Raw genomic sequence first — 22,393 nt, 5'->3', positions numbered from 1 at the left:
GGGCAGCAGTGTTTTTCTGTGATGAGGGAGTGTATGCTGGAACCCATGCATTCAGTCAGAACCAGTCTGGGTCACAGAGGGCTTGCCGGAGCTGGGATTTCCTCAGGTCCTTTGCTGGAGCAGCAATGAGCCAGCCTGACTAGCTGGCGGGAGTGGGTGGGGATCGGTGTGGAGTGTCCCTGTAACTACAGGTCTTGCTGCTGGCCATTCCCAGCTGCCCGTGGAGACATGGGAGCAGGTGACCTGAGGGTCTGCCACAGACAGCAGCTGTGCATGGGGGCAGTGACATGCACACGCAGCCATGCCCTCTGGCTCGCCTCAGAGAGTGTGTCCCATTTCATTGCCTGTAGATAGAAACCTTAGTAGAGCATAGCTGTTGTAATGGCCAAACCTCATCAGTTTCTGAGGGCCTTTTCTGCTGTTCTAATTTGCTTCCTATTTGCTTTCTTCTGATAATATGAAGATAGTAATGCCGAAAATGTATAACATTACAGAAAGTAAAATTAAGATAGCTGGTAATCTTACCCCTAGAGACAACCGTTGTATATGTCTTTTTATGCATAATTTATGAATAATGTATATATCATTTTATATCCTGCTTTTTTTCATTTGATGTCACCTAAGAATTTTTCTGTTGACTTCTGCCAGCCAGCACAACTCTAATATCTGTGTAGTATTCAGTATACTTGTAAATTTTAAATGCCATTCCCTACTGAGTAAGATGTTTGAAATGTTTTAGTTAGTTTTTTCTCAAGCATGACTTAGAAGCAGGGGAAATTTGCGTCTTAAGAGCAGCAGTAGCTGCAAACAGGACATTCAGAGTCATCCTGTGAAAGCATCTCTGACATCGGAGAGGTGTGTTCATGTTGTGCTAGGTTATAAGGAGTTGGAGCCTATTTTAAAGTTCACTAAAACCCACCATTCACTTTTAATTAGCCACATATATGCTAATTAAAAATCAACTAAAAACCTACATTTTACATTAAAATATGTCATAATTCAGAGTTTTCATGAAATCTGGCATGTCATCCAATTCTCTCCTCCCTCTCCCAAAGTTATTAAATAATTAATTTTTTAAAAAGCTTATTGAAAGAGTTACAGAGAGGAGAGACAGAGAGAGAAAGATCTTCCATCCACTGGGTCACTCCGCAAATGGCCGCAACAGCCGGAGCTGAGCCAATCTGAAGCCAGGAGCCAGGAGCTTCTCCCATGTCTCCCACATGGGCCGTCCTCTGCTGCTTTCCCGGGCCGCAAGCAGGGGCTTGGATCAGAAGTGGAGTAGCTGGGACTTGAACCAGTGTCTATATGGGGTATGAACACCATAGATGGGAGCTTAGCTTACTGTGACACACAGTACCAAGCGACTAAGGCATTAACTCTGAAGTTAGATCTGGGTTTGAAATCATCAGATCAGGCCAAGTTATGCTTTTTCCCCCAGCTTTGGTTTCCTCCGAATGAGGAGACAACGTGAAGTGCATAAGAATGCTTTGTATGTCACATACATTTAAGAAATGCTTAATAAATGCCGTGTCTATGTGAAAGTGATTAAGATGTAGCACAATTCCAACTCTACCCAATTTCTGAGCAATTATTCATAAATTTGGTACGTTAAAATAAGCAGAAAATTTACATACAGTTTCAGACAAGGAGATGGCCTTCATCCGTGAGAAAGAAGTCATAACCTTTGATAGTATTTTTAAAAACAATGTTTAACTTATTTCAAAGGCAGAGATGTGGGTGGGTGGAGAAAGATCTTCCATCCATGATTTTCCATCTCAGTTCACTCCCAAATGCTCACACAGCCGGAGCTGGGCCAGACTGAAACGACAGCTCCAGCACTCACTCTGGATCCCTGGTGTGGATGGCAGGACCCAATCCTTGAGCCATCTCCTGCTGTACCTTACCAGGAAGCTGGATGAGGAGCAGAGCTGGGAGCCAGGCACCCCCGTTTGGAGTGTGGGTGCTCTACCTACAGGACGAGCTGCCTGCCCCAGTAACTCTGCTTCCATCGTTTCCTTATGGTCTAGCGTTGATCATGAAAGCCCTAACCACAGTGAAGAGCAGTTAACGCTCCTTGAACATGTTCTCAGCATTGTGGTCAGTGCTGTAGTGCGTTATTTCATTTACTTGTCCTTAGAAAGCTCTGCAGTGATTGCTGCTGGGTGCAGGTGAGGAGATGCAGGCTCAGAGAAGCTGGGCAGTAAATAACAGAGCTGCCAGTCTGCATGCCACACCATCTGTTAGGTAAACCAGTGTTTTGATTCAGACCTACAGAAGATGTGCAGGAGTTGTGCAGTGAGTTCCAGTATTCCCTTCTTTGGGATTCACTAATGTCTATCCAGTTTGCTATTTTAGCACTTTTGCTCTCTAAAAAGATTTATTTATTTGAAAAGTAGAGTTCCAGAGAGCTCTTTCCTGCATTGGTTCACTCCCCCAAATGGTTGCACTTGCCAGGCTAGGCCAGGCTGAGGCCAGGAGCCTGGCGCTCCAGCTGAGTCTCTCTCATGGGTATCTTGGTCTGTTCTTTGCAGCTCTCGGGACCTGGCCTGGAAGTGGACAGCTAGGCCTCAAACTGGTGCTGCTTTAAAATTCTGTCCTCTCAGGCAGCAGCTAATCCACTATGCCACGTATACGTCCTTTTCGGATACTTAACTGTTTGATTTTGTGAAATGGTTTGAGAGCAAATCGCAGACACCATGCTTCTTTGATCTAGCCACTTTGACCTGTTAAGACAATTCTCTAAAGATTAAATGAAGCAAATTTAGCATGGTTAGACTATTAAGATACATGCCATATGCAGTTTTTGCCAATAGTCCCAATCCTGTCCTTTTATTGGTGGTTTTCCTCCCCACCCAGGGTATAGTCCAATGCTTGGCTATCTCTGGAGAGTCCTTCTTCATCTTCTGTCAGACCATGCTGTTTTTTTTTTTTTTAAAGATTTGTTTATTTGTTGGAAAGTCAGACATACAGAGAGGAGGAAAGACAGAGAGGAAGATCTTCCGTCCAATGATTCATTCGCCAAGTGAGTGCAACGGCTGATGCTATGCCGGTCCAAAGCCAGGATCCAGGAACTTCTTCCAGGTATCCCACACGGGTGCAGGGTCCCAAAGCTTTGGGCCATCCTCGACTGCTTTCCCAGGCACAAGCAGGGAGCTGGATGGGAAGTGGAGCTGCTGGGATTAGAACTGGCGCCCATGTGGGATCCTGGTGCGTTCAAGATGAGGATTTTAGCTGTTTTAAATTTATTTATTTATTTATTTATTTAACTTGAAAGTCAGAATTGCTGAGATAGAGCTGTTCTTTCTTCCACTGATCACTTCCCAAATGGCCTCCATGGCAGGAGCTGGCTGGTCTGAAGCTGGAAGTCAGAAGCTTCCCTCCAGGTCTCCCATGTGAGTGCAGGGGCTAAGGACTTGGACCATCCTCCGCTACTTTCTCAGGCACAAGCAGGGAGCTGGATGGGCAGTGGAGCGCACATGGTGCCCACATGGGATCCTGGCACCACAGTCGGAGGGTTTTAGGCTGCCCAGCCACCATGCCAGCTCCCAGACCATGCTTTTGGCGGCTCAGCTGTGTGTCACAAGAAGAGAAGCCACAGGCTATGGCTCTGGACGAAGAGCTGACCTCCATCCCTCACCCGCTGCCACGACAGCCAGTCAGCAGGTGAGGGTGGGGCTAGCCTCGCTGACTGGCTCTGTGCGCACAGGTGCCTGTTTCTGAGACTTTGGATGGCTGTGTGTGCACGTGTGCCTGTTTCTGAGACCTTGGACTTGGTATGTTGATGATTACCTCTGGGTGTCAAAACTGTTGTTTTTTCCCGTTGACCTCAATGTGTGTCTTCATTTAGTCTCAAGGACGATGGAGCAGGCACCCCCTATGACAAGGAGTCCACAGCTATCATCAAGCTAAACAATACAACTGTGCTGTATTTGAAAGAGGTGACCAAGTTCCTGGCTCTCGTCTGCTTTGTTAGAGAGGAAAGCTTTGAACGAAAAGGTAACTTCCCCATGTGATTTTTGTGGTGGTTGTTGTTATTGCTTGGACAACAGAGGACCCCTTAGGCTCACACCATGGCTGGCAGGGCTGGGGAGGCTTGGGTGGGTGGGCACCTGCTTGGCAGGGTGCCCAGGGCAGGGACCTTCCTGCTGCCAGCGGTGCAGCTGTGGTGGCTGTGAAGGTGGCGGAACCAGGGTACTCTTCCAGAGTGTATGTGTGTGCTTCAGGTCAGTGCAGGGGGCGGCTCCCCCGGCTGGTCACCTCCAGAGGGCCGGAGGGGTGGGACTGATTGGAAACAAGGGGACTGGAGGACGCCTGTTCAGCGTGCAGGCACTTTGAAGTCGTCAGCCCCCAGGGATGACAGCATCATGTTTCCCACAAAGGAAGACCAGAGAATATTTAGTAACCTCACCAACTACCATTTCAGGACCAAATTCAATTTTATTTTGAAATGAAAACAATTAACCTCATTTGCCCTCTATTATCTAAATTGGGATACAGCAGCTTAAGGGATGTGTCTGAGGATTTTGTGCTGGTAACTAGGCAATGCTTCAGCAGTCTGTTGTGAAACCAGCCTGAAGTAGGAAAGTGCTGAGAAAGCCTTTTTGCGCTCCTAAACCGTAAGTGTGCATTATTAAAATGGTTTGAAAAATCAAAGTACAGAGAAAAAAGTCAAAGTCCTCATCTAGAACTGAAGCATAGGTTAAAGTTCTTTCTCCCCTCCTCCTCCCTTCCCTTCCCTCCCCCCCCCCTTTTTTTTTTAAGATTTATTTTATTGGAAAGTCAGATATACAGAGAGGGAGATCTTCCATCCATTGATTCATTCCCCAAGTGGCCACAACAGCTGTCCGTAACTGCTTTCCCAGACCACAAGCAGGGAGCTGGATGGGAAGCAGGGCTGCTGGGATCCCTGTGCCTGTAAGGCGAGGACTTTAGCTGCTAGGCTACTGTGCCGGGTCCCCTCTCTTCTTTTTTGTTCTTTCTTCCAACAGATCTGGGACCATATTATTTAGACAGTTTTCTGTCTTGTTGTTTTCACCTGTTACATCCTGAAATTTTCCCAATTCATCGGCCATGAAAAAATAATCTCTTTTTTTAATCACAAAAGCCATAGATTCATTTAGAAAATCTAGAAATAGCAAACAAGGAAAGAAAATATTGATAAACTTTTTACATTCTTAATATTCCTATGTAAGTTTTCCCTGCGTGTATGATATATTTGTATCGCACATACATGTTTGTGCATACATATATACCTAGTGCATATAAATTTCACGAATGTGAGAATACATTTTTGTATCATTTTCCCTGCCTATTTATTTATAACCTCCACCTGAATTGTTGGACACCTCTGCGTCCACCGTGCCTCTGCTTTGCCAGAGCATGAATGGCTGCTGGGTACCTGCACTTGCCCCTGTGTGTAGTTTCCAGAGTCCAGTGGTGTACACAGTGCTGTGGCTATCCGCTTTGCACTAAGGGTTTGGTTTTGGCCCTCGGGAAGTTTTCAGTGGAATTATTAGATTTAAAAAGGATTGCTCACTGTTATATTTTGAAATTTACAAAGGTGAGTAAGTTGAGATTTGTCAGGAATTACTAGTGGGATATTTCCAAATTTCCCAAATTGAGTATTTTAATTGTAACCTCACTGAGTCAGATTCCTAAGGCAGTTTGCTGCAAATACAAGCAAGGGATCTTGAGGTTGTTTCCACCTGTCACATCCGAATTCCCACTGAGGCGGTTCCCTGCTCCAGCGCCCTGAGTGGGCGCGCTGGCTCCTCAGGAGCAGCAGGGGGCGCCACGTGGGAGTCGTGCGCAGGAAGCTGGGCTGGTGATCTCCATCACTTGCAGTTAGTGGTAATAGCAATTCCAAGGATTCATCCCGTGGCCGGAATCCCAGTTCTTTCTTTGGACAGGGCTCTGGAATAGGTTTGCTTTCTTCAGATAGTCACTTGGCACCTGGATGGGTGCCAGGGATTATTGAGCAAATTACACTCTGATTGTGTAAACATATGGTGACATTGATCTGTCCATACTTCCACAAATTAATGATCAAACGTGCGACCCTCAACATGCTGGTTCCTGAACATATTCCGTGTGCGACTACCTTTTCTTTTTTATATAATAAATTATTTTATTTATTTAAAAAAAGATTTTATTTATTTTATTGGAAAGTTAGATATATGTAGAGGATGGGGAACAGAGAGAAAGATCTTCTGTCCAGTGATTCACTCCCCAAGTGACCACAATGGCTGGTGCTGAGCTGATCCAAAGCCAGGAACCAGGAGCCTCTTCCGGGTCTCCTACATGGGTGCAAGGTCTCAAGACTTTGGGCCATCCTTCACTGCTTTCCCAGGCCACAAGCAGGGAGCTGGATGGAAAGCGGGGCTGCTGGAATTAGAACCAGCACTCATAAGGGATCCCGGTACGTACAAGACAAGGACTTTAGCCACTAGGCTACTGTGCTGGGCCCAAATTATTTTATTTTTGACGATGTTTACATTGTTGAGGATACATGCCTATGTGGACCCCGATTAGGGCGGGTTGGATCAAGGAATAGGGAATGAGACAACTGTTTCCAATCTCCTTTTTGTCTTCCTGTACCTGGGTAAAGTGGGAGGGAAAGGAAGAAGGCCACTCCCGCAGCCCAGCGCCTCAGTAGCCGGCACTGGGAAAGGGCCACTTGCTGTCAGTGGAGCATGTTTTTGATTGTTATGGAGAGGTGCTTAGTTGATAGTTCTGAGATGCTGGTGATTTTGTTGCTCCAAGAATGAGGAAATGCTTTCAACACCCAATATCTGACACAGTGCACCTTAGAGTCTGCATCGCCCAGCTACTTGCTGTCAGAGCTTGTCCCGGAGAGCTGTCCAGTTTGCCCTCCATCCTCTGCCGTGGTACCAGATGTGCTCTCCAGGCCTCAGTTCACTGGTTGCCATGCCCCAATGTGCATCTGGGCCTGCCCTCCACTGCACAGCTGCAGTAACTGTGGAGACCCAGTCTGACACACATGCTCCATGGTCAGACCACTGATCCTGTGATTTTTCCCATGGTTGGAGTTCTGACTGCAGTGGTCCAGTTGGGGGACCAAAGAAACGTCACCACAGGTGACCCCAGACCTGACTCCTGTGTGTGCCAGCCAGTGCTGTCACGTTTTCACACCAGATTTAATTCTGAAAATACAAGGGCCTTCTCTCCTCTCTCCATGTGAAAGGTATTTAACTTTGAAAAGCAAGTGTTGATTGGCGAGCCCCTCAGTGTGCGGTTGCCACGAGCAACTGTGACCTTCTGAGGGAGGGACTTTTCCCTGCGACTTACACGAAAGGTTTAAGTATAATAGAAATTCAGCAGATAGTTAACGACTGATCAGTCAGGCTCTGCCTCCACTTCACAGACCGTTTTAAGGGGAAATATTTTTTTTTTTATTCAAGATGAAAATTAAGCTTTAACTCTGAAAGAGTCAAAGGTATGGTTCAGCGTTCTTGCAATCTTCTGCGTCTTAGGCGCCTCCAACAGTGAGTGTACATTCTGGAACTTTGCCACAGGAAAGGAAAGCATTCCCCGACCTGGGGAGATCGCAGGCTGCTCCTCTGCTGCCCCCTACTGGCGTGTGCTGGCCATGGCTGACCCGGAAAGGGGGAGGGAATTTGACGTTTGTCAATGTTTTTGTTTCTTCTGTAGGACTCATTGACTATAATTTTCATTGCTTCCGGAAGGCCATCCATGAGGTTTTTGAGGTCAGAATGAAAGTGGTGAAATCTCGGAAGGCTCAGAGTCGGCTGCAGAAGAAAGGCGCCACCCCTAACGGCACACCCCGGGTCCTGCTGTAGGGGCGGCCGCCAGAGCATCTGTGGGACCGACCCTGGACCCTTGCGAGGCTGCTGCGCTGATGCTCCACAGCAGAGGCAGGACACTGTGACACGGGACATGGACATGTTGTAAAAAAAAAGAAAGAAGTACCACCCTGCAACCCTCTCGATCTTCTCTTTTTTAAATAAAGTAAGCACTTTGAAGCAAAAACTTGCATATCAACAATGAAGTGAAATCCACTGTACTTTCGTTACACCAATGTAAACTTTTGTGATCTCTAATCATAAAAATGCAAGTGAGAACTGCCGGGAACTGTACATATTTTGCACTTTTTCATTTTTTTTCCTCACTGAACAACTTTGATAAAACGACTTTTCTAAGCGAATTTTCTGCTTTGGTGTCAAGCACTTGCTATGGCAATCAGCAGTGAATGCAAAAGGGCTGTGGTGGCGGGCGGGCTGCTGCCGGGTGTTGAGGCCAGGCGGCTTCCAGGGCAGCCCTGTTGGTCGCCAGGGGAACAGGACTTCTGCGGACTATCCTTAGCACCCAGCTCGCCTCCAAGTTTCTGTCACGTGGCTGCACTCCCCACTTGGGAGTTCTGGCAAAGTTCTTTACCTCCGCACGCCTCTCTGGGCTCCCAGGCTGTAGAGAGGTGGTTTTTTTACACTATGTTACTACTGTTCAGAGACTCCAGGCCTGGATTTCCAGAATGGTGCCAATCCCTGGAGAGAAATAAGGCCGCCGCCAAATGGTAGCATTTTGGAAGACTTTTCCGTAGGTACCGCAAAGGGCCAAAGGTTTCCCTTTGTAGGTGCCTGACTGCCGCCTACACGCAAAGCAGCATACACAGTAGCGTTTGGTTCCTGGGTAATGGCTGCATATAAAGGTCAGCGTAGAAAACCGGTCTCAGCTCCCCAGCTTAAAGCATCATCCTGTCCATCTTCTCCTAGGCTCCTTTTCATCTCTGGTCCTGTGCCTCGCGTCCTCTGCCTGTCCCTACCTTATGCTGCAGCTCAGCCGGCTACCAGTGTCCCCAGCAGTACTGGGGAGCCTGCCCGGAGGCCGACTGCTTGGCCTTGTTCATGTGACATTCTCTCACCCAATCAAAAGTCCTAAATCTACCCTTAGGTCCGACTATTCCAGGTAGATAATTCTGAGATCAGATCAAGGGATAGCATACTGAGGCCTGCTTGGGGTGGGGGTAAGGCATTAGGAAAGAGTTTCTGGTGTTTTGAAAGCAGAGCCTCCTGGGGTCATCAGGGCTGGTCCTGGCAAAATACAAAGTTCTGAAAGTAACGTACCCTTCAAGCTGGCCCACTTCTCCCCATGGCTTCTTTCCATCCTTTGCCGTTCTTTCCTCAAATCCTGTTCCTCTACAGCAGGTGGCCGAGGCTGAAGATGGGAGCTGGTTGGGGTTAACATCTGAGCTTCCCAAAGGGCTGTATATTTTGGAAGGAGAGGTTTGAAAATAATGAAGGCACCTGACTCCTGTCCGTAAATCTGGCTGGGCAGGAGTGCGGGATCCCAGGGAAATCTTCATCTCTGGAGTTGTCCAAGCTGTCCCCTGTCGGTCCTTTGCCAACAGGAGTGGGCACATGTGGGTTGTGCTTAGAAATCTAATTCTCTATTTTTTTTTTTTTTTACTAAACATTTCTCTTTGAATAAGCAAATAAAGAATCACTTTTCTAATAGGACTTTATCCTCAAGATCAAGACATGTGCCTGTCTGGAAACTCCTGTATTCCTTAGGTTATAGGGGTTGCCGTCCCCAGTGGAACTTCCATTTCTAAGCTGGGTATGTGTTGAGTGGTTGTTAAACTGTGCCTTAAACAGCCTATTACTTCAAGAGCAAATGATTCTTTGGGGGAAAGGCAAAAATTATCCTAGGGAACTGGAGTCAAGTTCATGCTAGTAAGTGTTCACTTGATTAATCCTACACTAATAATAGATTAATCCTCAAGCTTTACCTTTGACCTCTTAATGGGTAGAAGCCGTGGGAGCTGTACACATTCAGTTTTTCAGGTCTGGGCTATTGAAATACAACACCTGTGGAAGTTCTTTTACATTGGATTTCTGAAACAGAAAGTGGCGTATTGCAAGGCACATGGCCACATTTGCTCCTCAGATCTGCGGCTGGAACCACGAAGCTCAGACACAGCGCCCTGGGGGCCGTCCTAGCACATCTTGACTTGGTCATGAGGATTGAAAACTTGACCTGTCCTTGTCAGGGCAGGCATGGCAATCCTGGGCCTTTTCAGTCCTTCAGAACTTCCACGTAGAAGTGACTGAATGCTCACCTGGCATTTTCTGTGATGTAGGTTAGTGTGTGACCTGTATGGAGTCTTTTTTTTTTTTCTTTTAAGAAACATAAATTAAAAAAAAAAAAGAAAACTATCACAAATAGTGTTATGCTGTGCACATTCTGTTTGGGGGCCCTTGAGTAGAGGATGAGCAAGATCACAGCAATGCTGTCCTGTGTGGTTTATGGCAGCTCTGAAGCATACTGTAGCTGGACTGTTTGCAAGTTCAGTTTGTACAGACTGGCATGTGTAAGCAGACACGGTCCATGTTTCACTGTAAGCAGTACAGCATTTGTAATGATGGTTAAACCCTTGACTTTTAAGAATGTTAAAAAGCGTGTGTCACGATGTTAAGACCCTCATTTTCTTTCCTGTGTATTCATGGATAAGCTTTCCGGGAGCAGAATGGTCTCTTGGGTGAAAAGGCAGTGTGACCTGTCACATCTGTGAGGTTGTTGACCATGAATGAATATCACTGTTTCATTGGCACTGGGCCACTGAGTAAAACTTGTGCATCCTGATGAACTAGCTCAGGTTTTATGCAAATGAAGGCAAATTAATCTACTTAAGTTGAATATACACTTTCCTTCCGGAAGGCATCTTTTTATGGGACATGCTTGATAGGATTTATACAGCTACTCTTTCAGTAAACTTGAGCTGCTCATTCTTCCGTGCTGGCCCTTGTCCCTCAGTATCTGCATATCCTGCTGTCACCCGCCTGGATCATTCCTTCATTGGCTTAGTCGGATGCCACGCCACAGTGGCCTGCACAGGTGCCCAAGAGTGCACCCAGAAGGCCGGCCCGAGACGTAGTATCTTAATGCTACGTCATTAAGACATACTATTTATGATAGGAATGTCTACTCTGACATCATTAATTCCAAGATTTGGGATCAATGATGATGTTAATTGAAAGAGAAAAAAAAATTTAATATATGAAAGCATTACTTCTTAGTAGTGGTTACTGAATACACACTGTGCCAGGCACTGCCCTGAAGTGCTGTTTACAGAACATAGAGCATACAGAGCATAGAAATCCAGAAGGTGAGTTTAATCATTTCTCTTTTACAAAGGAGGCAACAAGATGAGGAGAATTTGGTCAAGATCACACAGCTACTAAGCAGCAAGGCCAGGAATCCGACTCAAAACTCCACCCTCTCAACGGCTGCAGTGTCCCCGATTGTCCCTTTGAGTGAGTCCCCACCCCGCAGAGGGGCACTGGGTGTTTGGGGTTTTCTGTGGCATGAGTTGACCTTCCAGGCTAGATTTTCAATTCTGATCCTTCTGTGAGCTGCCCTGGGCATGGCACGGCACCTGCAGCAAGCGTTCCACCTGTGTGCCGCACTGAAGCAAGTCAGCAGAGATGATGTGTTTTCTTCCCAGTCCCTTAAATAGCCAATGCTGGAAACGATCTGGAAAGAGGTTTAAATACCAGCAGAAGTTTTAATTATGTGTATAGCCATTTGGTTTCTCAACAATAGTAGTATACTCAGCTCTGAGACAATAAGCCTGTGGCTTTAGCTGTATTCAGCCTTTTACTTTAGAGTTTTCAGTATGTGTGACAATAACATAGTGAAAATAAAAACACTGAATTAATGTTCCAGAAGCTGCGTCCTTAGGCTGCAGCTCTGTGCTTAGATTGCGCCTCATGTCCCTTTGGTGGAAGTGTCTGCTGTTTTGTCACACGTCTAAAATTGCCTGGCTTCTTGTTCAATCAGCTGTGATGATGTGACTCCTCCCACTGTCCTTGTGGGATACTTTTCATTCTCTCTTTTAAAAAAATATTTATTTTTCTTGGAAGGGCAGATATAGAGAGAGAAGGAGAGACAGAGGAAGATCTACCTTCTGGTTCACTCTCCAAGTAGCCGCAATGGCCAGAACTGAGCTGATCTGAAGCCAGGAGCCAGGAGGTTCTTTCCGGTCCCCCACACAGGTGCGGGGTCCCAAGACTTTGAGCTGTCCTCGACTGCTTTCCCAGGCCACAAGCAGGGAGCTAGATGGGAAGTGGGGCCAGGGGGATTAGAACTGGTGCCTATATGGAAGCCTGGGCATGCAAGGCAAGGATTTTAACCACCAGTCTACCACACCAGACCAAGCCAGATATTTTTTTTTCAAGATTTATTTTTATTGGTAAGTCAGATATATATAGAGAAGGAGAGACTGGGAGATCTTTCTTTAAAAAGATTTATTTATTTTTGTTACAAAGTCAGATATATAGAGAGGAGGAGAGTTAGCGAGGAAGATCTTCCATCCGATTATTCACTCCCCAAGTGAATGCAATGGCTGGTGCTGTGCTGATCCGGAGCCAAGAACCTCCTCCAGGTCTGCCATGCAGGTGCAGGTCTCAAGGCTTTGGGCCATCCTCGACTGCTTTCCCAGGCCACAAGCAGGGAGCTGGATGGGGAGTGGAGCAGCTGGGATGAGAACCGGTGCCCATATGGGATCCCGGTGTGTTCAAGGTGAGGACCTTAGCCACTAGGCCATGCTGCCAAGCCCAGGAGGACCTTCTGTCCACTGATTCACTCCTCAAGTGGCTGCAACAGCTGGTGCTGAGCTGATCCGAAGCCAGGAGCCAGGAGCTTCTTCTGGGTCTCCCATGTGGGTGCAGGGTCCCAAGGCTTTGGGTCATCCTGTGCTGCTTTTCCAGACCATAAGCAAGGATATTTATGGGAAATGGGGCTGCCAGAACAAGAACTGGCGCCCATGTGGGATCCTGACTCATTTAAGGTGAGGACTTCACCCACTAGGCTACTGTGCTGGGCCCTATACTGGAGTACTTTACAAAGTGTATCGGAAATGGAATTAAAAGATAAGTTTAGGGACATGCATTTGGAACAGAAGCTTAAGTTGTTGCTGAGCTGCTTGTGTCCCCTGATGGAGTGCCTGGTTCAAGATGTAATTCCTCAGTTTCTGATCTGGCATCCTGCTAATGTGCACCCAGGGAGGAAGCAGGTGATGGTGTTGGGTCCGGAATTTATCCCACTGCCTTGAGCAGAGGAGTTCCATGTTCCATAAGGCAAAAGCAAAGGAACTATTGCTAGTGCGCAAGGGTCCAAGTCTCATCTAACGCAGTGGAGTCTTGACAAGGATCCCAACCATACATTTCACATAGTTTATATAGGGTTTTGCCTGCAGTTCCAGGAATGGGCTACTGATTCTACAAACAGGCATTGGAAAGATTGTAATTAGACAGTTTTTATCACCCGTGATCACCCTGTTGGTCAGTCTCTTATCCATGTCCACCCCAGTGGTCAGCCCCTATCGCCATGACCACTTGATGACTAGGGACCTTTCAAGTCTCTGTTGGTCAATTGTCTAGGGTGTGTGGCGGCCCACTTCGGGGAAGCAGGTAAAGGTAACTGAAACTTCGGCCTAGCCTGTCCGAGGCCCGTCATGGTTTTATCTTGATTTCCCTTTGCAGCAAATGAAGCACTTATTATTACAGAGGCCAAACTTAGTGGGTAGCTCAGCAATTAATTAATCAGCATCATTCTAATATTTATCCTATATTCTAATCACCATTACTTATTTAACTCTCTACTAGTTGCTTTCTCTCTCTCTCTCTTTTTTTTTTTTAAGATTTATTTATTTATTGGAAAGGTGGATATACAGAGAGGAGAGACAGAGAGGAAGATCTTCCGTCCAATGATTCACTCCCCAAGTGAGCGCAACAGCTGGTGCTGTGCCAATCCAAAGCCAGGAGCCAGGAGCCTCTTCCGGGTCTCCCACATGGGTGCAGGGTCCCAAGGCTTTGGGCCGTCCTCGACTGCTTTCCCAGGCCACAAGCAGGGAGCTGGATAGGAAGTGGAGCTGCTGGGATTAGAACCGGCACCCATATGGGATCCCGGCGCATTCAAGGCAAGGACTTTAGCTGCTAGGCCACACTGCCGGGCCCTCCATAAACTTTTTGAAGTGCTTTCTTTTATATTAAACCAGTGTCTTCCCAGGATTGGATTTAGTGCAATTATTTTTCTAATTCAGGGAATTAAGAGTGTTGCTGGTAACCTTTCTACACACAGTCCATTATGGTATTTTCTTTTTCCTTTTCTTTAAAACAAACAAGCCATAAAACAAAAAACTCACAATGCACTGATGAGTTGCAGTCTGAAATTTTTTAAACAGTGCTAGAAAGAATACTCTGGCCAGATCAGAAATACCATAGGATTTTTTTCCAATCAAAATATTTTCTTTCCCATTTTGTTAATTTCAAGTCTTAGCAACTGGTAAATTCTGAGTAAGTTCTTTAATTTTTCTCACATCTGTTAAATTGCCTTAGTGGTAATCTATTGATTAATGTTGTCTATTATGTTTACCGAGGCATTTTATTTTAATAGATGCACTGAATGGACAAAGAGCCAGGGACAGAGGGAGAATCAGTGACAGAAATATCTTCCATCCACTGGTCCTCCCCTCTGCCCCTGTCTCCCCAGTGGGTGGGATAGCCAAGGCTTGGGCAGACCCAAGTCAGAGGCCAGGAACTCCATCCGGGCTCCTTGTGGGTGGCAAGAATGCAAGTACTTGGCCATGCATTACCTGCTGCTTTCCTAGGTACATTAGCAAGAAATTGGATCACCACAGGAATAGCCAGGATGCTAAGCTGTCACTCCGACATGGAATGCCACACTTCGACCCCAATTTTTATTTCTTTTTCACCTATTTTCATTTGAAAGGTAGAGAGCCAGAGAGCTGTCCCATCTGCTGGTGGACTGCTGTTGTGCTGAGGGGAGGGGGCAGAGGTTGTAGTCCGGAAAGGGTCAGCTTTACTGTGGTCTGTAATCTTTGCTACGAAATGACAGTGACCTTTACATGAAATTCAGTGAATCATGAACGTATATCTGATCCCTACAAGGTCTCTTCTTAATTCAGATGAATTGTCCAATATTAGGATTCCATAAATTGGCCCTTTTCTATCCTGACACTCGCAAGACTCAGCCCAACTGGAACTCTGCCATAAGGGGGAATCGAGCACATGAGTGAAGAGGGCCTTTCCTGGCGCCTCGCTGTCTTACATTTTGATGACCGTTTTGTTTCCCAAATTGGTAGAGCAATCAGATCTCCATCCCATGCATTCCTACAAACTGCTTCTGTTTTTGCCCTTGGCTTCCAGGACTGCCCAAGTATCTTGGGCTGTTTCGAAATTGTCTCTCTGCTGGTCTTGTCCAGACAAAGTCTGTAGAACAAGCACATCCTTCCTGAATTTAGTAACCTAGAGTAATCTGGACTGCCCCCTTCTGGCGTGAGGGTGTAGTGACTGGTCCTGTGTATCTGCCCATCTCAGGAGCAGACAACCTAAACAGGATTGAAGAGGTACCAGAACAGGTGCCACCAGTTTACAGAACTCATTTAACATTCCTGGCTAGTGCTGTATCTGATCTTAAGGACCATTTAGAGTGCTTGAAAGCGCAGATTTCCATCCTGACCAGGGCTTGCTGTAAACTGCAATTACTTGGTCTGGGAATCTGAATTTTAAAAGAGGGTCCTAGACATTGTTTTCCCTGCAGTTGTTAAAAGGGGTAGGGAAGGGAAAGGATGAGAGAACAGGGTTGTCTCCTGGGGGAGCTTTCCTGAGTCCTCCACTACAAAACTACTAAGACAATTCAAAAAACTCATGGAAAATTGAAATGAAAAGAGATTTATTTTTATTTGAAAGGCAGGTTTTTACAGAAAAAAGGAGAGACAGGCAAGACTTTTGAAAGTTGGGCAGATTAAAAAAAAATGTATTTCGGTTCCGACGGTGTGGCCTAGCAGCTAAAGTCCTTGCTTGAACACGCCTGGATCCCATATGGGCACCGGTTCTCATCCCGGCGGCCCTGCTTTCCATCCAGCTCCCTGCTTGTGGCTTGGGAAGGCAATCGAGGACGGCCCAAAGCCTTGGGACCCTGCACCTGCGTGGGAGACCCGGAAGAGGTTCCTGGTTCCTGGCTTTGGATCAGAACAGTACCAGCTGTTGCAGCTGGGGAGTGAATCATCGGACGGAAGATCTTCCTCTCTGTCTCTCCTCCTCTCTGTATATCTGACTTTGTAATAAAAATAAATCTTTTTAAAAAAATGTATTTCCATGAACTTCTTGAAGACTCCAAAAGCATCTTCAGATATTCACAAGTACCAAATCTTACAAGGTAATGTCTTTCTCCAACCTGGCTATGTAGCTTTATTTTTTAAAATTATTTATTAATCAAACGAGTTATAAAGCAACAGAGTTATAAAGACAGTTATAAAGCAACAGAGTTATAAAGACAGAGAGAACCTCCATCTGCAGATTTACTCCGCAAATAGTTTCCACTGCCAGGGCTTGGCCAGGACAAAGCCAGAAGCTGGAATTCCATCTGGGTGGCAGAGGTCTTAGGACATCGGCTATTGCTTTCCCAGGAGCGTTTGCAGGGAAGTAGATCAAAAGTGAAGCAGCTGGGATGCGAACCGGTGCTCACAGGTGATGCTGGTGTCTTAATCCACTGTACCAGCAAGCCCTGATTGTGTAGCTTTATTGATTGATTGTAGATCTATTTATTTCATTTAAAAATCAGAGTTACGGAGAGAGAGAGAGATCTTACCTGCTGATTCACTCCCCCAGATGATCTCTCTGACCAATGCTGGGCTAAGCCGAAGCCAAGAACCAGGCGATTTGTCTGGGTCTCCCTCCTGCACAGCAGGGTCCCAAGCCATCTTCTGCTACTTTCCCAGGTCATCGGCAGGGAGCTGGATCAGAAGTGGAGCAGCCAGGACTCAAACCAGTGCTGATGTGGGATGCTGGAATTGCAGGTGGTGGCTTCACCTGCTTTGCCACAACACTGGTCTCTGATTATGTAGTTTTAAAAGAGTCACATTATTTAATCCACAATTTATTTTTTAAAAGATTTATTATTTTTGGAAAGTCAGATATACAGAGAGGAGGAGAGACAGAGAGGAAGATCTTCCATCCAATGATTCACTCCCCAAGTAGCCATAGTAGCTGGAGCTGTGCCGATCAGAAGCAAGGAGCCAGGAACTTCCTCCAGGTCTCCCACATGTGGATACTGGGTCCCAAGGCTTTTGGCCATCCTTGACTGCTTTCCCAGGCCACAAGCAGGGAGCTGGATGGGAAGTGGGGCTGCTGGGATGAGAACCAGCGACCATATAGGATACTGGCATGTTCAAAGTGAGGACTTTAGCTGCTAGGCCACGGTGCTGGGCCCTAATCCACAATTTAGATATAAACTTTTTTTTTTTTAAGATTTATTTACTTATTGGAAAGTCAGATATACACAGAGGAGGAGAGACAGAGAGGAAGATCTTCCGTCCGATGATTCACTCCCCAAGTGAGCGCAACGGCCAATGCTATGCCGGTCCAAAGCCAGGAGCCAGGAACTTCTTCCAGGTATCTCTACGGGTACAGAGTCCCAAAGCTTTGGGATGTCCTCGACTGCTTTCCCAGGCCACAAGCAGGGAGCTGGATGGGAAGTGGAGCTACCGGGATTAGAAGCAGTGCCCATATGGGATCCCAGGGCATCCAAGGCAAGGACTTTAGCTGCTAGGCCATGCCACCAGGCCCTAGATATAAACTTTTATATCTAAATAACTAAAAGTATATTTACACTAATTAGTAATTTAGGTATTTATATCTTCATTCATATTTAAGATCACAAGTTAAAGTATTTTTAAGGCCCTGCACGGTAGCCTAGTGGCTGAAGTCTTCACCTTGCATGTGCCAGGATCCCATATAGTGCTGGCTCATGTCCTAGCTGCTCTGTTTCCCTTCCAGCCCCCTGCTTGTGGGCTGGGAAGGCGGTATAGGGTGTCCCAAAGTCTTGGGACCCTGCACCCGAGTCGGAGACCCAGAATAGGCTTCTATCTTCAGATCGGCTCCATTCCAGCCATTGTGGCTACTTGGAGAGTGAATCAGCGGATGGAAGATCTTTCTCTCTGTATCTCCTTCACAATGTGAATCTGACTTTCCAATAAAAACAAATAATATATCTTTTTTTTTAAAAAAAAAGTATTTTAAAAATTACTGTGCACCAGACTCAGAGTCCTAACCAAGAAAAGAGAACAAGTCAATCAACAACCTCAGCTATCTGTTGGCAGCAAAATACTGGGCAAATGGAGACTCTAGAAGGGACTGTGTCAATCAATGGCCTCTTCAACGACCACATCGTGCTTGGAGTGGCGAGACTGGCAGCGATCCATGAATGGTGAACTATTGGAACCACTTGATCGAGTATCTCAGAGCATGCCCCACATCTGGGACTTAGGGTGGGTGGGAAACTGGGTGGGGCTTCTTCCTCTATATCCCCCTTTACCTCAGATACATGAAGGAAGCGGTATGGAAGTGATGGTCTTTCCCACTTCCCTGTAGCCCTTGAACCTTTTTTACCATAATTAAATATGTAAGGATTGTCAAAATATAATAAAAACATATATATGTATTTAAAAAAAATTGCTGTGTTGGGGCCAGAGCTGTGGCATAATAGGCTAAGCTGCTACCTGCAGTGCCAGCATCCCATGTGGGTGCCTACACAATTCTAGGCTGGTATATTTCTTTTCTTGTTTTTAAATATCTATTTTTATTTCCATTGATTCAATCCCCAAGTGGCCACAACGGCTGGAGCTGAGCTGGTCCAAAGCAGGAGCCAGGAGCCCAGAGTGAAAAGACTTTTTTTTCACTCTGTGCTTTCTAGCTGTTCAGTGAAAAAAAAGTCATTACTAAGAGCAATATTTAATCTTACTTGTCTTCTACTTTATTTGATGACTTTATAGTGAAATTTGAGATCTCATTTGGCAAACACAGCAAATTTAAGAACCAATGCTAAAGTGCTTAAAACACATATACATGCATACATACATACATATGATACAGCAAGATAAAGACACACATCACATTTGCTGTTTCACTTCCCAAGTGCCTGCCATGGCCAACTGAGCTAGCCTAAAACCAGGTGCATGGAAGTCAACCAGGATCTCCCATGTAGGAGGCAGAAAGAAGACTACTGGAGGCCCCAGCCTCTGCCTGGGGATTGGAAACAATCAGTACTGAAGTGCAGGCACTCAGCTATGGCTTGTGGATATCTGATACATTTTCTAGCCTCTAGGACAAGTATCTCCCAGAGTCTTTTAAAGCCATATCACAGAGACACAATCTTTTATATCTTGTGTAAAATAACTCCTCTCTTTGAAAGTATCTTTTTATCCTTATTTTTTGTTACAGAGTTTTGAAGGTACGTTTATGCTTAACCAGCCCATATTAGTGAACCTGTGAGTAAAACCAAAGGGGCAATGATGACAAGTGTTGCTGTGGCTTTTTCCCTGAAAAATCAACAGCCAACCAAAGTAATTGATAAGATGCTTACAATAAAGTCTGTTTATTACTTTTTCAAGGACTTTCTCTCTAAATTTTGTCTTAGGAAAACGCTGATACATTAGCCAACTCATGTAGTCATCTAAGTTATAATAGCATTGCTACTCACAACACAAGGAATCTAGTTAGCTAATGTCAGGTATTTTTAGCATGGGATTGAGACTCTTAAAATAAAATGCTATAGGACCCAACCAGTGGCCCAGCTGCTAAAGTCCTCACCTTAAATGTGCCGGGATTCCAAATGGGAGCCAGTTCTAATACAGGCAGCCCCGCTTCCCATCCAGCTCCCTGCTTGTGGCCTGGGAAAACAGTCAAGGCCCAATCATTGGATGGAAGATCTTCTTCTCTGTCTCTCTTTTTCTCTGTATAACTGGCTTTGCAATAAATAAATAAATCTTAAAAAAAAAACAGTAAAATGCTATATACATAAGGGCTCTAAGGCAAACACATAAAAAAATTGGTTGTGGTCATTTATTAATGAGAACATTATGGGAGATTTGCATTTTGTTCATATTTCACGCTTAAAGAACAAACGTGCTACTTTTATAATCAAGAAAGTATTAAGAAAAGTTCTAAATTTTGTTTTTAAAGAAATGTTATTTACTTATTTGAAAAAGTTACAAAGAGGGAGAGACAGAGAGTGAGAGAGATTCAGTGGTTCACTCTCAGGAGACAGGAAATCCACCCCCCTCCCTGGGTCCAGGGGCATAGGCCATCTTTTGCTGCTTTCCCAGGCCACGTAGTCGGTAGCAGGGTCAGAAGTGGAGCAGCAGGGACTTGAACAGGCATTCATATGGGATGCCTGCATCACAGATGGTGGCTTACCCACTATGCTAAGGTGCCAATTCCAGAAAAGTTTTAAATTGTGAAGAATAATTATCTTTTATTTTTTAAGAATAATTATCTTTTTAAAAAGATTTACTTATTTTTATTGCAAAGTCAGATATACGGAGAGGAAGATCTTCCATCTGATGATTTATTCCCCAAGTGATCACAATGGCCAGTGCCGTGCCAATCGAAGCCAAGAACCCGGAACTTCCTCCAGGTCTCCCACGTGGGTGCAGGGTCCCAGGACATTGGGCTGTCCTTGACTGCTTTCCCAAGCAACAAGCAGGGAGCTGGATGGGAAGCGTGGCTACCAGGATTAGAACTGGCATCCATATGGGATCCCAGCACATTCAAGGCGAGGACTTTAGCCATTAGGCCACAGTGCTGGGCCCAAGAATAATTATCTCTTAAATATTTTATGTGTGTTGAGAGGCGGAAAGAGACCAAACTCCCATCCCTTGGTTCACTCCCTAAATGCCCCTATGGCCAAGGCTACCCCAAGTATGCCAGGAACCTAGAAGTCATTCAAGCCTCCCCTGTGGATGGGTGGAGCCATCACCTGCTGCCTTTTGGGCCTTGGTTAGCAGGAAGCTGCAGTCAGGAGCAGCAGGGTACCAGGACATGCAAGAGCCCCAAACCAGCAGCTCAGCTGCTGAGCTTAATGCCTACTTTGAAGGATAAATATTTTAAGTTATATGATCTAAGAAAAGCACCGGGATTCCAAACGGTAGAGGAAAGGTGCTATGTGACACAGACAGCCTGATTCGTTTTAGTAAAGTGAAAAACACAGATTTCAGAGTCAGCAGCCCTTGGCTTAACACACTGTTCCTTCATGTTCTAGATAAGCCACTGGGGCTTTTCTCGAATAAGTCATGGAAGCTTTAACAACTTCCGTAAAACTGATTTCAAACAAGTTAAATCAAATCAAAGGGGAAAAAAAAAACTAGAAAAGCTTCCTGTCATCAATGTGATAAAAATAATCTGCAGGGAAGATAAGAATTTGTAGTGTGAATGAAAAGACTGAAAAGCTAGTAAAATCACATGATTTCTCTGAGTCAGAGCATAACTGCCTTCATCTGTTACGGGGGAATAACTAACCCGTGTCACTATGGGGCTGTCAGGAAGAAGACATGAGCTGCATATATCAAGTGCCTAATGCACAGTAGCTGCTAAAACAGGAAAACTCACGATATTTCCAATATGTACTTTGGACTTCTGACTACTGCCTAAGGAAAAGAGGGACTATGCAGGTTAAGGATTGTGGTTCTAAAGATTTGAAGAATCCAAAGCACTTTAAACTCCATCTTTTGTTGTCATTTTTTGTTAACTTTGGAATCTGTTTTAAGGAGGGAAAAAAACCCTATAGAATGGAAATGTACTTACTTGGTTGTGTTTTTATATGAGCGGCAGGGACAGAGACCTTCTGTCTGTTGATCCTCTCCCCAGATGTCTGCAACACACGGGCTGGCTGTGCACATGATCCAGGTGTCTCATGTGGCTGATGGGGACCTGAGCCCCGAGCCTGTACCTGCTGCTTCCCATCGTGCACATCAGCAGGAGGCTGGAATGTGAAGCAGAGGGAATGTGACATTCCAGCCTGGGATGTGGGTGACTGGGACGGACCCTCAGCTCCTCCCAGCCGCTGACCGCCTTCTTCTAAGGACACAGGACTATTTCTGATCAAACACAAACAACGGGAAAACCAGTCCCTGCCACCCAGCTGTCAGTCAAGAATCTGGTGACCTTTACATAGTTACTCATCTAAATACTGTACTCTCTGTCCCTGTTGCCTGGAGATGTTTGGAATTGGCTTTGCTCTGGCAGCAAGGGGGTAATTAAGCTTCCACTTGTGTTGTAACAACATTGTCAGAGCAGGTAACAATGACAGCAACAGCTCCATCTTGGCAGCCACCACACAGGGTGGGAAAAATCTGCTCCGGGTCGGGCAAGGTGGTGGTGACAGAAAAGGAGAATTGCAGACCTGCACTGAGAAGAAAAGCAGAGAGGCACAGAACAGCTGCAGCCAGAGGTTCACTGATGGACCGGCAGCTACAGGAGAGGTTTCCAGAACTGCTTGCCCCAGCTATTTGGAAGGACAAATATATAACAATAAAACACTAGATGTATATCAGATA

General features: G+C 45.7%; 1 protein-coding gene across 1 annotated transcript in view; it reads left to right on the top strand.

Moving 5' to 3' along the window:
- The window catches only part of RRAGD (Ras related GTP binding D), a 41,941-nt gene extending 31,317 nt beyond the window's left edge, over positions 1-10,624 (top strand). The window contains exons 6-7 of the mRNA XM_040983766.1: positions 3,848-3,996; positions 7,672-10,624. Coding sequence (XP_040839700.1) covers positions 3,848-3,996; positions 7,672-7,820 — 298 coding nt within the window. The 3' untranslated portion in view covers positions 7,821-10,624. The remainder of the gene's footprint in view (positions 1-3,847; positions 3,997-7,671) is intronic.
- The last annotated feature ends 11,769 nt before the right edge of the window (positions 10,625-22,393 follow it).

The sequence above is a fragment of the Ochotona curzoniae genome, unplaced genomic scaffold (assembly GCF_017591425.1).
Source record: "Ochotona curzoniae isolate NIBS_2020 unplaced genomic scaffold, NIBS_Ocur_1.0 contig_3819, whole genome shotgun sequence".
Lineage (NCBI taxonomy): Eukaryota > Metazoa > Chordata > Mammalia > Lagomorpha > Ochotonidae > Ochotona > Ochotona curzoniae.
The sequence above is the reverse complement of the archived record's forward strand: the minus strand, read 5'-3'. Positions and strand labels throughout refer to the sequence as shown.